This window comes from Schistocerca cancellata, chromosome 4, assembly GCF_023864275.1.
Source record: "Schistocerca cancellata isolate TAMUIC-IGC-003103 chromosome 4, iqSchCanc2.1, whole genome shotgun sequence".
Classification (NCBI taxonomy): Eukaryota; Metazoa; Arthropoda; class Insecta; order Orthoptera; family Acrididae; genus Schistocerca; species Schistocerca cancellata.
The window spans coordinates 538800865-538817218 of NC_064629.1; the positions used below are offsets into that span (position 1 = coordinate 538800865).

Genomic DNA, 16354 nt, shown 5'->3' on the forward strand with positions numbered 1-16354 from the left:
CCTATTTGACTTTGTGTTTATAAACCTGTAGTCACCTGACCAGAAGTCTTGTTCCTCCTGCCACCAAACTTCACTAATTCCAACTATATCTAACTTTAACCTATCCATTTCCCTTTTTAAATTTTCTAACCTACCTGCCTGATTAAGGGATCTGACATTCCACGCTCCGGTCCGTAGAATGCCAGTTTTCTTTCTCCTGATAACGACGTCCTCTTGAGTAGTCCCCGCCCGGAGATCCGAATGGGGGACTATTTTACCTCCGGAATATTTTACCCAAGAGGACGCCATCATCATTTAATCATACAGTAAAGCTGCATGCCCTCGGGAAAAATTACGGCCGTAGTTTCCCCTTGCTTTCAGCCGTTCGCAGTACCAGCACAGCAAGGCCGTTTTCATTATTGTTACAAGGCCAGATCAGTCAATCAACCAGACTGTTGCCCTTGCAACTACTGAAAAGGCTGCTGCCGCTCTTCAGGAACCACACATTTGTCTGGCCTCTCAGCAGATATCCCTCCATTTTGGTTGCACCTACGGTACGGCTATCTGTATCACTGAGGCACACAAGCCTCCCCACCAATGGCAAGGTCCATGGTTCATGGGGGGAACTCACCATTATGGTTGGTGAATCAGAACTCTCCAACTAAACAGCAGCAGGAGCACTACCACCAACTTGAACAACAGCAACAATAAACCAGCTGTTACCATGACTGAAGTTTTCATTATTAACAAAATTAAAATTGCATCTCACAATTACACATGGTCTGTCGAGAATAGAAGTATTGGTAACTCCTTTCAGTTTGTTTTTTGTGACACCCACTCCAGTGCCACTCTTTGTTTCTTTGTTAGTAACACTCTTGATAACAGTAGCATGATGACATGCACATCAGCAGCATCCATGGTGTGACGTGGCTCAGTGAAGTTGGCTGTGCAGCAGCCCAGTCCAATCCAGCTTCACATCACATATCACCCTCTCCAGTCAGCAAAGCTAGATTAGATTAGATTAGCACTTGTTTGATAGATCATGAATATGACACTTCGTAATGATGTGGAACATGTCAGGTTAATAAAAGGTGTCTATACAAGATATTACATTAGACAAAATATTACATGACACTCATTTTTTTTTGGGGGGGGGGGGGGCTGTTAGGAAATTACCCACTTACTATATCCAAAAATTCATCTAATGAGTAGAAGGAGTTGCTATTAAGAAATTCTTTTAATTTCCTTTTAAATGCTATATGGCTATCTGTCAGACTTTTGATGCTATTAGATAAGTGACCAAAGACTTTTGTGGCAGCATAATTTACCCCCTTCTGAGCTAAAGTTAGATTTAACCTTGAGCAGTGAAGATCATCCTTTCTCCTAGTGTTGTAGCCATGTACACTGCTATTACTTTTGAATTCATTCGGATTGTTAATAACAAATTTCATAAGTGAATACATATATTGTGAGGCTACAGTGAAGATTTCTAGCTCTTTAAATAAGTGTCTGCAGGATGATCTTGGATGAGCTCCAGTAATTATTCTGATTACACACTTTTGTGCAATGAACACCCTTTTACTCAGTGATGAGTTACCCCAGAATATGATGCCATATGAAAGCATAGAATGAAAATAGGCGTGGTAAGCTAATTTACTCAGATGTATATCGCCAAAATTTGCAATGACCCTAATAGCATAAGTAGCTGAACTCAAACGTTTCAGCAGTTCCTCAGTGTGTTTTTTCCAGTTCAACCCCTCATCAATGCATACCCCTAGAAATTTTGAATATTGTATCTTAGCTACCGATTTCTGATCAAAGTCTATATTTATTAATGGGGTCATTCCATTTACTGTGTGGAACTGTATATACTTGTTTTGTCAAAGTGTAATGAGAGTCCATTTGCAGAGAACCACTTAATGATTTTCTGAAAAACATCATTTACAATTTCATCAGTTAATTCTTGTCTGTCGGGTGTGATAGCTATACTTGTATCATCGGCAAAAAGTACCAGCTTTGCATCTTCGTGAATATAGAATGGCAAGTCATTAATATATATTAAGAACAGCAGAGGACCCAAGACCAAACCTTGAGGCCCCCCCATTCTTGATTGTTCCCCTGTTTGAGAAATCACTAGTTTTTTGCATATTATGCGAAATGATTATTTCAGCTTTCTACACTCTTCCAGTTAGGTATGATTTAAACCATTTGAGCACTGTCCCATTCATACCACAGTACTTGAGCTTATCTAGAAGTATTCCATGATTTACACAATCAAAAAACTTTGATAGATCACAAAAAATCTCAACGGGTGACTTCCGGTTACTCAGAGCATTTAATATTTCATTAGTGAAAGTATATATAGCATTTTCCGTTGAAAAACCCTTCTGGAAACCAAACTGACATTTTGTTAAAACTTTATTTTTACAAAGGTGTGAAGCTACTCTACAATACATTACTTTTTCAAGAATTTTGGATAAGGCAGTCAGAAGAGAGATTGGGCGGTAGTTGTTGACATCAGACATATCCCCTTTCTTATGCAGTGGTTTAACAATGGCATACTTCAGTCTATCTGGGAAAATACCCTGCTTCAGAGAGCTATTACATATGTGGCTAAGAATCCCACTTATTTCTTGAGAACAAGCTTTTATTATCCTGCTGGAAATGTCATCAATTCCATGTGAGCTTTTATTCTTCAGAGAGATTATTATCTTCCTAATTTCAGAAGGAGAGGTGGAAGGAATTTCAATTGTATCAAATGATGTGGATAAGGCCTCTTCCATTAACTGCCTTGCTTCTTCTAATGAACATTTAGATCCTATTTTCTCTACAACATTTAAAAAATGATTATTCAAAATTTTTTCGAATTTCGGCTGGTTGTTTATCAAGTTTCCATTCGCTTTGATGGTGATGCCATCATCCTGTACTCTTGGTTGTCCTGTCTCCCTTGTAATAATATTCCAAATTGTTTTGATTTTGTTATCAGAGGTATTAATCTCAGACATGATGCACATATTTCTGGACTTTTTAATAACCTTTCTTAATGTAGCACAGTAGTTTTTTATAATATTTGGCTGTTTCTGGGTCATTACTCTTTCTTGTTATTAGATACAGTTCCCTTTTGTGGTTACTATGCTAAGGAGGGCAAGGCCCTGTGTAGGTAACCTGCAAAGAACCATGTTATGTCATTGCAGCTCCGTGTTGCGCTATATGCAGTTGAGCCAGTGACCTTATAATACAATGTGACAATTCCAGTGAAACAATTAGCACGAACAAATTCCAGTGTACAAAACCAAAATAAATGTTAAATAGTAACTTGTTTTAAAATAAAGGCTTCTCCTGAAAATTTATATCACTGAAACTGAAAAACATTTTTGGGTACATAATACAAACTAGATACCTTTTTGGAATGCTTATTAATTTGTTCATTTAGTAGATCTATCATGTGAATTAACCAAATGCATCAGCGATTTTGAGAAGAACAGAACATGTACTGCAATTTTTTACTATATGATCAGTCTTATGGAATTGGTATAAATAGAGAAGATACTTGTAACAAATGTTGATCAACATTAGATTGAAATGAAAAAGAAATGTCTCATGAAATTCAGTGAAATGGAATGAAAGGAGGTGAACATTTCAGAAGCAAGCTGTCAAAAATGGACAGGCCTACAGCACATGCAACATTTATAGAATTACCACACTCACTACTGATTGGCACACACAAAACAACACATTGTAAAATATTCAGAGTCCATTGATATGTTGATAAAGCAGTTAACTGCATATTTTATAATCAACAGTGTTCAAAATTATTTTATTCCAATGCTAGAACTAAAATAGACCTGTTGGCTGAGCACAGAACATTATTTCTGTAAGTATGTTTATAACCTAAATGAACCATGCCAGTGATTAAATGTTACACTGTAAAAGAGGGAGAGCAGGAGAATTCAACACTTCAGTTTATTGGACAAGGCTATTCTATTGAACAGTATTTGTTATAGCTGATGTAAAAATATTCCAACACACATGTAAGTAATGTCTCTCTTTCCTGTGCCTATATGATTTCAGATCAAATTGAAAGCACATTGGAACGCCTCAAAGTGGACTTTGTTTGTGACTGGTTGTCCCAGCTTCGTACAAGTCACTTCAAAATATTTGTGTCCTGTCTGTTACCACATCCAGCAGATTATGCAAGAGTTGGTGGTCACTGGTATGTGTAGCAGAAATGGATTATCTGTCATGAATGTCAGAACATTTGGTGTTAAATATCTTATGAAATTACCCTTAATAGCATACTGACATATTATGCTTATGTAGCTACATTTCATGTTCCTGAAAAATATTCTGCCTTGCATTAATTTTCCACAGCATTATTTTAAGTCTCATACATTGGTTTAACTCATTTCTGCTTAAGTATAAGAAATAGAAGTTACATTCTTTAAAATGCTAAGTTTTTGCTCATATTATAGGTAATGTATATTAAATTTATATTTCATTGTGTGGAAAATAGTGTTGTGTGATTTGAACTAAATGGCCCACCCCAGGTTCACACAAGTAGGGCTAAATATTTGCAGCTAGACAACTTGTCTGTTGCAGTGTTAATTTTAGTGATGAGCCACTATATAGTATTTTGATAAAAACACAGAATAAAAACACGGAATATCAACACTTTCATATAACTTAAATGATTAAAGCAGCAAACAACAGAAAAATTCTCAGAAGGCATGAATGTTATGTGTTCCATATTTGGTGTTTGCAGTAACATCTTGTGTCAATGACAGTCATTACTACAGTCCAATTATAGTGAAGAGCCACCTGATATCATGTAGGGTCCCCATAAGCACACAGAAGTGCAGCAATACAATGTGGCATGGACTCACTAATGTTTGAAATAGTGCTGGAGGGAACTGACACCATGAATCCTGCAGGGGGTAGAGATCTCTTCTGAACAGCACACTGCAAGGCATCCCAGATATGCTCAATAACATTCATGTCTGGGGAGTTTGGTGGCAAGCAGAAGTGTTTAAGCTCGGAAGAGCATTCCTCGAGCAATTCTGGATGTGTAGGGTGTCGCATTGTCCTTCTGAAATTTCCCAAGTCTGTCAGAACACACAATGGACATGAATGGATGGAGATTATCAGACAGGATGCTTACGTATGTGTCATCTGTCAGAGTCGTATCTAGACATATCAGGGGGTCCCACATAACTCCAACTGCACATGCCCCACATCATTACAGAGCCTCCACCAGCTTGAACAGTCCATGCTGACATGCAGGGTCCATGGATTCACAAGGTTGTCTCCATACCCGTACACATTTATCTGCTCAATACAACTTGAAACAAGACTCTTCTAACATGTTTCCTGTTATCAACAGTCCAATGTTGGTCAAGGGTATATGAGTGGACCTTCTCCAAAAGCCCATACTGATGATGGCTCATTGAATGGTTTACATGCTGACACTTGTTGATGGCACAGAATTGAAATCTACCGTGATTTGTGGAAAAATTGTACATCTGTCACATTGAAGTATTCTCTTTAGTCTCTTTGGTCCCATTCTTGCAGGATCTTTTTCTGGCTGCAGGGATATTGGAGATTTCATGTTTTACCAGATTCCTGATATTCACGGTACACTCATGAAATAGTCATATGGGAAAATCCCTACTTCATCACTACCTTGGAGATGCTGCACCCCATCACTCAAGTGCTGACTATAACACCATGTTCAAACTCACTTAAATCATGATAACCTGCCATTGTAGGAGAAGTAACCAATCTAACAACTATGCCAGACACTTGTTGTCTTATATAGGCATTGCTAAGTGCAGAGTGGTACTGCCTGTTTACATATGTCTGTATTTGAATATTCATGCCTAAACCAGTTTCTTTGATGCTTCCCTGTAATATTACTTGACAGCTGAATCTTGACATGTTGGAGCTGGTTTCTTTCAGTTAGCATATTCAACATCATGCTTGATCTACTTGCCATTGCCAAACTGCCACAAAAATTGGTCAGTTCACTTCCAATTGCTTGTCCAGCATGATGTGTTTGGATCCCAAATCATAGTTCTGGAACTTTTATTTTATATCTCATCACATGTGATAACCACATCAACAACAATGCTCATACACAATGATGCTAATGAAATAAACATATTTCATACACAGCACTAACTAAACACTACTGGATACTTCTGCAGAAGGTGTGATTCAGAGTCACATATAAAATTATCACAATCACAGAGATCAGCTTACATTAGATAAGGTTGGACTGGCGTTGCATGAGGCTGAATTTTTGAAGACTCCAATTCATCATTGCATAACCACAACCATAAATATAAATACTGAACCCAGTGTGATGGTGTAGCACAATGGTTAGCATACGAACCTGTCTTGTAGAAGATTGTTGGTTCAAAGGTCGTCAAACACAACAATTTTTTTTTTTTAATTTGTAAATCTTGTCAAAAGAGTCTGATTGTTATTTAGTTACTTAGTTTAAATGTATTTTTTTATTTCTAAATCACTGAGGTCATGGCTCACACAGAGTGCATCACAGAGTGCAGAGTGCCCCAGAGAGCTACAACACTAAGAAGAATGGCTTCTCGGCTTTTGGCAAGATCAATGTGTAGTTTTTTGGTAAGGATAAGGAAAAGGGAAATATTTTATTTAATTTCTGTAATAATGGGTGAGATCACCCACAATTTTAATTCCTTTTATTTTTCTTCCTATCATTCTTTTCTCATTTGAAATCTGGCTGTGTTACCTATAATCTGCAACCAAGTACCAACAAATATTGCTCATTGGTTAGTAACATGACAGCTCATGTAGCCATGGTCAACATAGTTTCAGGTAACCAATGATTTACAGTTTGCTTTTACCCCTGCAACTGAATTTTTTCTGTCTTGAATTTGGTCATAGAAGTTATCTTTAATCACCATGATTTTAGTTCTACCACAGATTGTTGACTGTCATTCTCTCAAATACATTCCACATCATGATGTCCTGGTTAGCTTAGGGCATGAGTTTAAATTCAGGGCTGCAAAACACTTTGTCTGCATCAGTTTAGTTATTAGTCACTTAAAATCAGCTGTTGGCAGAGTATCTCGCATTTCCAACATACCTTGCTGCAGCCACTTCCAACATTGATCTGTATTACACATCAACAGCATTTGTGAAGTGATCCACCATGTTTGTGTGTCACATATAACTGAGCAGTAGCCAGCAGCCAATGAGGCCATACTGTAGCAACAAGTATCAGACATCAAATATCAAGAAATTTTAATCAGACTCTTGCTGCCATGCCAACAGGTACACCACACTGCTGTACCAGTTCAGAGTGAAATTCAAACACCTACCAAACACTCCACTGCAGTGCCAGTATGGTTGGGTCCATTTGACCACAACAGATTATGGCATGAGCTACAGTCACTTTTTGCTCCATCATATCCTACACTTACCCAACTCAAGACAAGTCCAGAGATTGTACTGTCCAGGGAAGTTGCTGCACATCTTGCAGAGCCTGTTAAATTTCATGGGCAGTGTGGGAGTGAGCATTGTCTTATTGGAACAACACATCACATACCTGTTGCAAGAATGGTAAAAGAACAGGTCTAACAACATCCTCCACATACTGAGCACTGGTCAGAATCACCTACAGAAGCACCATAGGTGAACAAGAGCTGTAGTTTATTGCGCTCTACACCATAAGGCCTGAGTTGGGGCCATTGTGTCTTGGCTGCATTCACTCTATGAGACAGCGGTCACCAAGTCTATGCTGTACAGGCAAACGACAATCAATCCCGTGTTGCCAGAATCTGTTTTCATGATGGAAGACCATGAGACACCATTCCATCTTCCAAGTGTTCCTCTGATGGCACCAGTTGAGCCATGCATGTTGATGCTGTGGCATGAGTCAAAGCTCAGCTAGAAGTGTTGTGTGCCCATAGTCTCACTGCTAATAATTGGTTCACAACAGTTCATGTTGACACATCTGGGTTTACAAGCCCTCTTATCTGTGACGTGGCAGCTGTATGATCTGCCACTGTTGCCCTTACAGTACAATGATCCCTGTGGGCATCTGTGCAGTGTAGACAGAACCTTGCCTACAGGTGTAATAATCTAACATGATCTCTGATACCAGCATCATTGCACAACTGGCATAGCATGTCCAACTTGGTGACAATTCTCCAAAATGACCATCCTGCCACTCAGAAGGTGGCTATTTGATCCTTTTCAAACTTACTCAGTTAGCTGTAGGAATCACAGGCATATCTCCATGGCATGGTTACCTGCTTGCTTCACATGTTTGCACCACAGTCAACCTTCTGCCTGTGACCATTCCCTATTACAAGGTAGATACAGATTGTGCCCAGGTAGCTATGCCATTATGCTATCTGTTGGTGGATGATAATGAAAACATTATCTGTACGTTTACTATCCTCCAGGTGGCATCAAAATCAACATGTATTTCCAGGTATACAATTTTTTCCTGGCAGTGTATCTTCTTAAAAATTTCTTCCTCAAATTAAACCCATTGTTAGATACTAGTAGACTTCTTATCACCAGGAATGCCATCTTTTTACTAGTCCACGTTTTATGTCCCCCTTGTTTCACCATCAATAGTCCCATGTGTAATACAGTGTCTTAAAACTGAGGAATTTTACAAGCAGTATCAGTGTTTGATTAAATTGAACAGATTGCTTAGCTCATTCTTGTGAGGTATTATTTAATTTGTTTGTACTGCTATGAAGTATAACTAACAAGTAAAATTTGAGATTTTAGACTTTCCATTCTTGCTGTTCCTCTTGTATGGTATCCAGATCATTTGAAACTACCAGATCTGGTATCCCAGCCTGGCATGTTTGAAGACCCACTGGGCAGTATGGACATCAATGATTGCCACTCTGCAGCATTGAAGTCATTGGTGTAAGTGCTGCCATAAGCCACGTCTGTCTGGTTGGCCTGTGAGGGCTCATGGCTGGCCTTTAAGGCTAGCAGTGCAGCCTCTCCATCTGTTAGTTGTAATTTCTCTTCATTACCATACTGAGCTTGCTAAACATTGTTGTCTTTGTTCTAAATTTACTGCAACCTAGTATTCAATCTTGATTTCCCATTTGGACATGTTATTCCGCTGTGCTATCTCCACTGTCTATCATTCCCTCGTGCTGCCAACCTGTTATTTGCTGGTGACTCACTGCTGATGCTCTTGGCCAATCAGCCAGCCACCATTGGTTCTGAAGTTGTCCTCAGACTTGTCCAAGTCCAGTCACTATAACTGGTGACAAGGTAAAAGTTTATCAGTGTTCCATGGATGCCAAGCTTATGCAACTTGTGGAACAGCAGCAGTAGCAGCAGCTTCTCCTGCAGTACGAACTCCTACATTGGGTGCCAATTAGACCACAACATATCAGATCAATGACTCTGCATATAAAATTTTGGAAACTGTGTTTGTACAAGTGAAATCACAAATACATCACTCACAAGCAGCATGACTGACCGGCAGCAGTTTCAGCAATGGCAGTTCCAACAACAATTTCAACTTTTGTTGGATTGCTACTCACTGCTTTTCGGGTTTACAATGACACTTTCCAATATTGCTCTTCCTATCTTCGGCTTCCCCATAGATGTGTTTCTTGCTATAGAAGTTCGCTAAACTCTTGAATCTGGTTGCATTCAGGTTCAAGAAGATGTGTTCACTGCTGTCCAATTATTATTCTTGATTACATGTGGTCCTATCACACCTCCAGTTCCATTACTACCACAAGAAACCTGATCAGTCATACTGCATGTGAATGACGTACACTCCTGGAAATTGAAATAAGAACACCGTGAATTCATTGTCCCAGGAAGGGGAAACTTTATTGACACATTCCTGGGGTCAGATACATCACATGATCACACTGACAGAACCACAGGCACATAGACACAGGCAACAGAGCATGCACAATGTCGGCACTAGTACAGTGTATATCCACCTTTCGCAGCAATGCAGGCTGCTATTCTCCCATGGAGACGATCGTAGAGATGCTGGATGTAGTCCTGTGGAACGGCTTGCCATGCCATTTCCACCTGGCGCCTCAGTTGGACCAGCGTTCGTGCTGGACGTGCAGACCGCGTGAGACGACGCTTCATCCAGTCCCAAACATGCTCAATGGGGGACAGATCCGGAGATCTTGCTGGCCAGGGTAGTTGACTTACACCTTCTAGAGCACGTTGGGTGGCACGGGATACATGCGGACGTGTATTGTCCTGTTGGAACAGCAAGTTCCCTTGCCGGTCTAGGAATGGTAGAACAATGAGTTCGATGACGGTTTGGATGTACCGTGCACTATTCAGTGTCCCCTCGATGATCACCAGTGGTGTACGGCCAGTGTAGGAGATCGCTCCCCACACCATGATGCCGGGTGTTGGCCCTGTGTGCCTCGGTCGTATGCAGTCCTGATTGTGGCGCTCACCTGCACGGCGCCAAACACGCATACGACCATCATTGGCACCAAGGCAGAAGCGACTCTCATCGCTGAAGACGACACGTCTCCATTCGTCCCTCCATTCACGCCTGTCGCGACACCACTGGAGGCGGGCTGCACGATGTTGGGGCGTGAGCGGAAGACGGCCTAACGGTGTGCGGGACCGTAGCCCAGCTTCATGGAGATGGTTGCGAATGGTCCTCGCCGATACCCCAGGAGCAACAGTGTCCCTAATTTGCTGGGAAGTGGCGGTGCGGTCCCCTACGGCACTGCGTAGGATCCTACGGTCTTGGCGTGCATCCGTGCATTGCTGCGGTCCGGTCCCAGGTCGACGGGCACGTGCACCTTCCGCCGACCACTGGCGACAACATCGATGTACTGTGGAGACCTCACGCCCCACGTGTTGAGCAATTCGGCGGTACGTCCACCCGGCCTCCCGCATGCCCACTATACGCCCTCGCTCAAAGTCCGTCAACTGCACATACGGTTCACGTCCACGTTGTCGCGGCATGCTACCAGTGTTAAAGACTGCGATGGAGCTCCGTATACCACGGCAAACTGGCTGACACTGACGGCGGCGGTGCACAAATGCTGCGCAGCTAGCGCCATTCGACGGCCAACACCGCGGTTCCTGGTGTGTCTGCTGTGCCGTGCGTGTGATCATTGCTTGTACAGCCCTCTCGCAGTGTCCGGAGCAAGTATGGTGGGTCTGACACACCGGTGTCAATGTGTTCTTTTTTCCATTTCCAGGAGTGTATTTGCGATTTCACTTGTCCAAAAAACATGGTTTCCAAAACTTCATATGCAGATTCACTGATCTAAGATGTGATCTAATTGGCACCTAGTGTAGAAATTTGTACTGCAGCTCAAACTGGTCACTCATTTCTTAGACAATGTTTTGAAAATCACACACTCTTTTGAGATCACATGGACAGAAAATGAACACCTTGTGGCTCAGCCTTTTTCCCACCATCAGCATCATGAGTCATTGACTTTGGATGTCTCCATGGCCTCTGAACAGCTTGTTACACCCTGTTGAGATAAGCAGCAGGGTCTCCTGACATGTCCTGACTGCTTCATGGCATACCTGCATGTGGACTGGCCAGATTTATGGACACACTGTGGGAAAGATAGGCCTCTTCACACTGTTCATTTTCATTGTCAATTGTCATTATAGTCGGATGCCTCTGCCACATGCATAATGGGATTGTGCATGAACTTCAGGCACTTGTTTGTCAGGGTGATCCTTCCACCTCTAAGTTGTTTATCACCCTAATTACTGCAAACCAGGCTGTGTGCTTCCAGGTGGACACAAGGGCTACAGTTTCTTTGATGAACCTCCACATGTATGCTTGTCTTGGTTCTCCTGACTTGGTCCTGCCCCCCTCTATGTTGGTTACCTTTTGTGACAATTCGATTCCCCTCCAGGGTCAGTTCTCTGTCAATGCTACACACAAACAGGTTTTCCAGTTGATAACTCTATTTGCTGTTGATAGCCACTCTGCTGGTAAAATATTTGGTCTGATACCTTCTCACTGTTTGGATTCTCCATCACTGACAACATTCAACTTGTCCCTTCTAGGGGCTCATCGATTTCTGTGCCACCTTCATGCTTCTGTCTGAACTCAGCCTAGGGTGCACCATGGATTTCCAGGCCCACATCTCCTTACATCATGATGCTGTGCCCCATTTCTGCCATGCATGACCTCTTCCTCTCTATTTACAGGTGGCTGTTAAACAAGAAATTGATCATCTCCATACTGCTGTAGTAACTGAACCTGTCAAAACTAGTGCTTGGGCCACACTCATGGTGGTAGTCAAGAAACGCAATGGCTCTCCCCATCTGTGCGGAGATTTTAAATCAAATATCATTGCCCAGGTACAAGTGGAAACCTCCCCCATCACAGGTCCAGAGGACCTCCTCATGAAGTTTGTTGGAGTTGAATATTTTTGTAAGATAGACAAAGTTGAAGCATATTTGCAGATTCCCTTGGATGAAGAATGCAATGCATTATGGTCATCAATACTCCCTTTGGATTATAGAATGTAGGTCATTCCCATTTGGTATCACTTCCATTCCAGCAATTTTCCAGAGATATCTGGAGTATTTAACTATGTCTATTTCTGCTTGTACTATTTAGAAAACATAACTATCAAGGGCACTATGCATCAGGACCACCTGCACAACCTTTGTCTCCTCTGAATTACATTGCATGATACAGGACTCAAGTGTCACTTACACAAATGCCAGGTTATTCAGGGGCAAGTGGAACACCTTGGTCAGTTGCTCAACAGAGATGGGAGTCAGCCCACTGGGGATGACACTTCTGTCATTGATTGTCTACCCTGCCGCCAAAAAACCACAGGAGCTGCAGGCTTTTTTGGGGAAGGTAAATTATTATTCTAAGTTCCAGCTACAGGCAGCCCACATTATGCATCTGCTCAACCATTTACATAAGAGGATGTCCAGTATAGGTGGACAGCTGTTTGTGAGAATGCTTTCACACAGCTGAAGCACCTGTTGTGCTTAGCACCCTGCCTTATGCTATTTACTCCATCATGTCTGCTGGTTTTGGCCATGGATGTTTCTCCATATGGTACTGGTGCAATACTGGCACATAGGAATGATGATGGTAGGGAGCAGCTATCTGCCTGTCTGTCAAAGAAGCTGACACCTGCTCAAAAGAACAACTCACAGATTGGGAAAGAGGCTTTGGTGATCGTCTTTGCCATTAAGAAGCTCCACTTTTTTCCTTTTTGTCGCCAAGTTTACCCTCATTATAGATCACATGCCACTTAGTGGCTCTCCTTGGGCCCCACTCTCGGTTCTGGAGCAGGTTCCACAATGCCTCCAGCATTGTGTACTCTCCTTCAGCTCATACATTTATACCATCAAATACAAGCCCACAGCACAACACACAAATGCAGATGCCCTTTCTTATCTGCTCTCATGACTTTACCTGTCATTTGACCTACAGATGTTTCCACATCAGTGAGGAACAATGGCGCACCTTGGATGTGTTTCCAATTATGGCTAATCTCATCACTGTACACATTCTCCACAACCCCATCTTGTGGCATGTGATGCACTATGTGCTCCATGGGTGGCCCACTTCTTTTTCAAAGTCTGCCAATCTCATGCTCCAGGTCTGGGCTCACCTCTCTCACCATATGTCTGTCATCTCCAATGTTCTCCTACTAGATACAGAGGCAGATAAACACTGTGCCCCCACATTCTGCACCTCCTCCATCATGGGCACTGGGATATGTCATGGATGAAGGCAGTTGTGAGACACCATACCTACTGCCTGGGACTGAAAGAGACATGGAGGCCATGGTCTACACCTCTTCTGCTTGTGACTGGCATCAGGCAGCTCCACCCCAGTCTTTCTCCTCCTGACCCACCCTCCATCACCACTGGGATTGCATTCATCTGGGCTTTGTGGACCCCTTCCTGGATCTATGTGGTTCATTGTAATGGATGCTTATTTTAACTACCCATACATGGTCAGCATGGTGCTCACCACAACTGACACCACTCTCACTGCTAGCATCCAGATTCTTGCCACCAACGGGCTTCCTTGCACCATCAGGTTGAATAATGGGCACCAATTCACAGTGGCAGCATCCAAATGGTTCTGCACTTCCAATGGCAGCGAGCACCTGTTTAGTGCAGCATTTCACCCCTTCTCCTATAGTGAAATGGAACATATCATGCATATGTTTAAACAACAGAAGTTGAAAGCAGTGGGCATTTCAATCACCACAGCTGGGCTCACACTGTTTCTCAGCACCTAATGGTCTGTCTTGTTCGTGACTGAAGGAGCTCCTCCATGAGCAGCACCCATGTACTCTCCTCCTCCTCCTCCTCCCGGTCCCACAGCTGATGCAATCCCAGACCTGGCCTCCCTGTCCCTTTCTGCCAGGCGCAGCTGTTTGTGCACACTTATATGAGTCAAAACCTTCATGGGTGCTGGCCACAGTTGTTACCATCCACAGTCAGTATCCTATGGTGGTGGAGACTCTGAGGGGTTTGGAGTGCTGGAATGCCAACCATCTCCATCCATGCCTACCATCTGTCCCACTTCCACCATGTCAGTCAGTCCAGCAATGCCCATTTTAGCCACGCCCACCATGGAACAACCTGTGTTCTTGACACCCAGCAGCAGTGCCCAAGCAGGTGGGCATGGAAGTGAAGGCCTCAGGGAAATCTCTGTCCTCTTGACTGTCAGACAAATTACCAAATTGGGCTCTTTAAAGAGCCAAATGACATTTGTATACCTCTGCTCTCATATTTGTCCTCTCTGTGTCAGATAGCATTGCTGAGGTTATCGGAAACATCTGCGAAGTGATCACCCATGTTACTGGAACTGCTATTCCTCTTTATACAGGCCCCCTCCACCATCATCCAGGGTCATGGTGACCAAAGATATTGCAACAGCTAATCAGGTTCATTGAGGGGCCCTGCACCGTCTCAAGTGACATCCTTCACACACCACCTTCCTCACTTTCAATTGGCTCCACTCTAAGGCTCACTATATAATTAAACATAATAAGAAGGAATGCTGTGAATGCTACACCTCCTCCATGAGAACATATGCATCTTCATCCCAAGTGTTGAGTAAGCTCTGTAGTCTGCTCAGTTGCTAAAGATCAATAACTGTTCTGAGTCTCTTTCTTCATGGTGTATTTCACCATTGTGTGAGTCCTTACTGAGCACCTTGCAGTCCACTTTGCAACAGTATTGGCATCCTCTTTTTACCCATGCATAGAGAAGAATTTGAAAATATCTCCCTATCTTTCAGCCCCATCATGCCAAATTATACACTACTGGCCATTACAATTGCTACACTAAGATAAAATGCAGATGATAAATGGGTATTCATTGGACAAATATATTATAGTAGAACTGACATGTAATTACATTTTCATGCACTCTGGGTGCATAGATCCTGAGAAATCAGTACCCAGAACAACCACCTCTGGCCATAATAACAGCCTTGATATGCCTGGGCATTGAGTCAAACAGAGCTTGGATGGCATGAACAGGTACAGCTGCCCATGCAGCTTCAACACGATACCACAGTTTATCAAGAGTAGTGACTGGCGTATTGTGACAAGCCAATTGCTCGGGCACCATTGACCAGATGTTTTCAATTGGTGAGAGATCTGGATAATGTGCTGGCCAGGGCAGCAGTCGAACATTTTCTGTATCCAAAAAGGCCCATACAGGACCTGGAGCATGCGGTCTTGCATTATCCTGCTGAAATGTAGGGTTTCACAGGGATCGAATGAAGGGTAGAGCCACGGGTCATAACACATCTGAAATGTAACATCCACTGTTCAAAGTGTAGTCAATGTGAACAAGAGGTGACCGAGACGTGTAACCAATGGCACCCCATACCATCATGCCGGGTGATACGTCAGTATGGCAATGACAAATACATGCTTCCAATGTGCGTTCACTGCGATGTTGCCAAACACGGATGTGACCATCATGATGCTGTAAACAGAACCTGGATTCATCCAAAAAAATGACTTTTTGCCATTCATGCACCCAGGTTCGTCATTGAGTACACCATTGCGGGTGCTTCTGTCTGTGATGCAGCGTCAAGGGTAACCACAGTCATGGCCTCCGAGCTGATAGTCCATGCTGCTGCAAACATCATCGAACTGTTCGTGCAGATTGTTGTTGTCTTGCAAACATCCCCATCTGTTGAGTCAGGGATCAAGACGAGGCTGCACAATCCATTACAGTCATGCAGATTAGATGCCTGTCATCTCGACTGCTCGTGATACAAGGCTGTTGGGATCCAGCACAGTGTTCCGTATTACCCTCCTGAACCCATAGATTCCATATTCTGCTAACAGTCATTGGATCTCGACCAATGCGAGGAGCAATGTCG

The 16354-nt window shown here is 42.7% G+C and overlaps 1 protein-coding gene across 1 annotated transcript in view; it reads left to right on the forward strand.

Annotated features, from left to right (window-relative positions):
* LOC126183377 (protein unc-79 homolog) overlaps nucleotides 1-16354 on the forward strand; it is an 852060-nt gene that overhangs the window by 147746 nt on the left and 687960 nt on the right. The window contains 1 exon segment of the mRNA XM_049925310.1: nucleotides 4051-4192. Coding sequence (XP_049781267.1) covers nucleotides 4051-4192 — 142 coding nt within the window.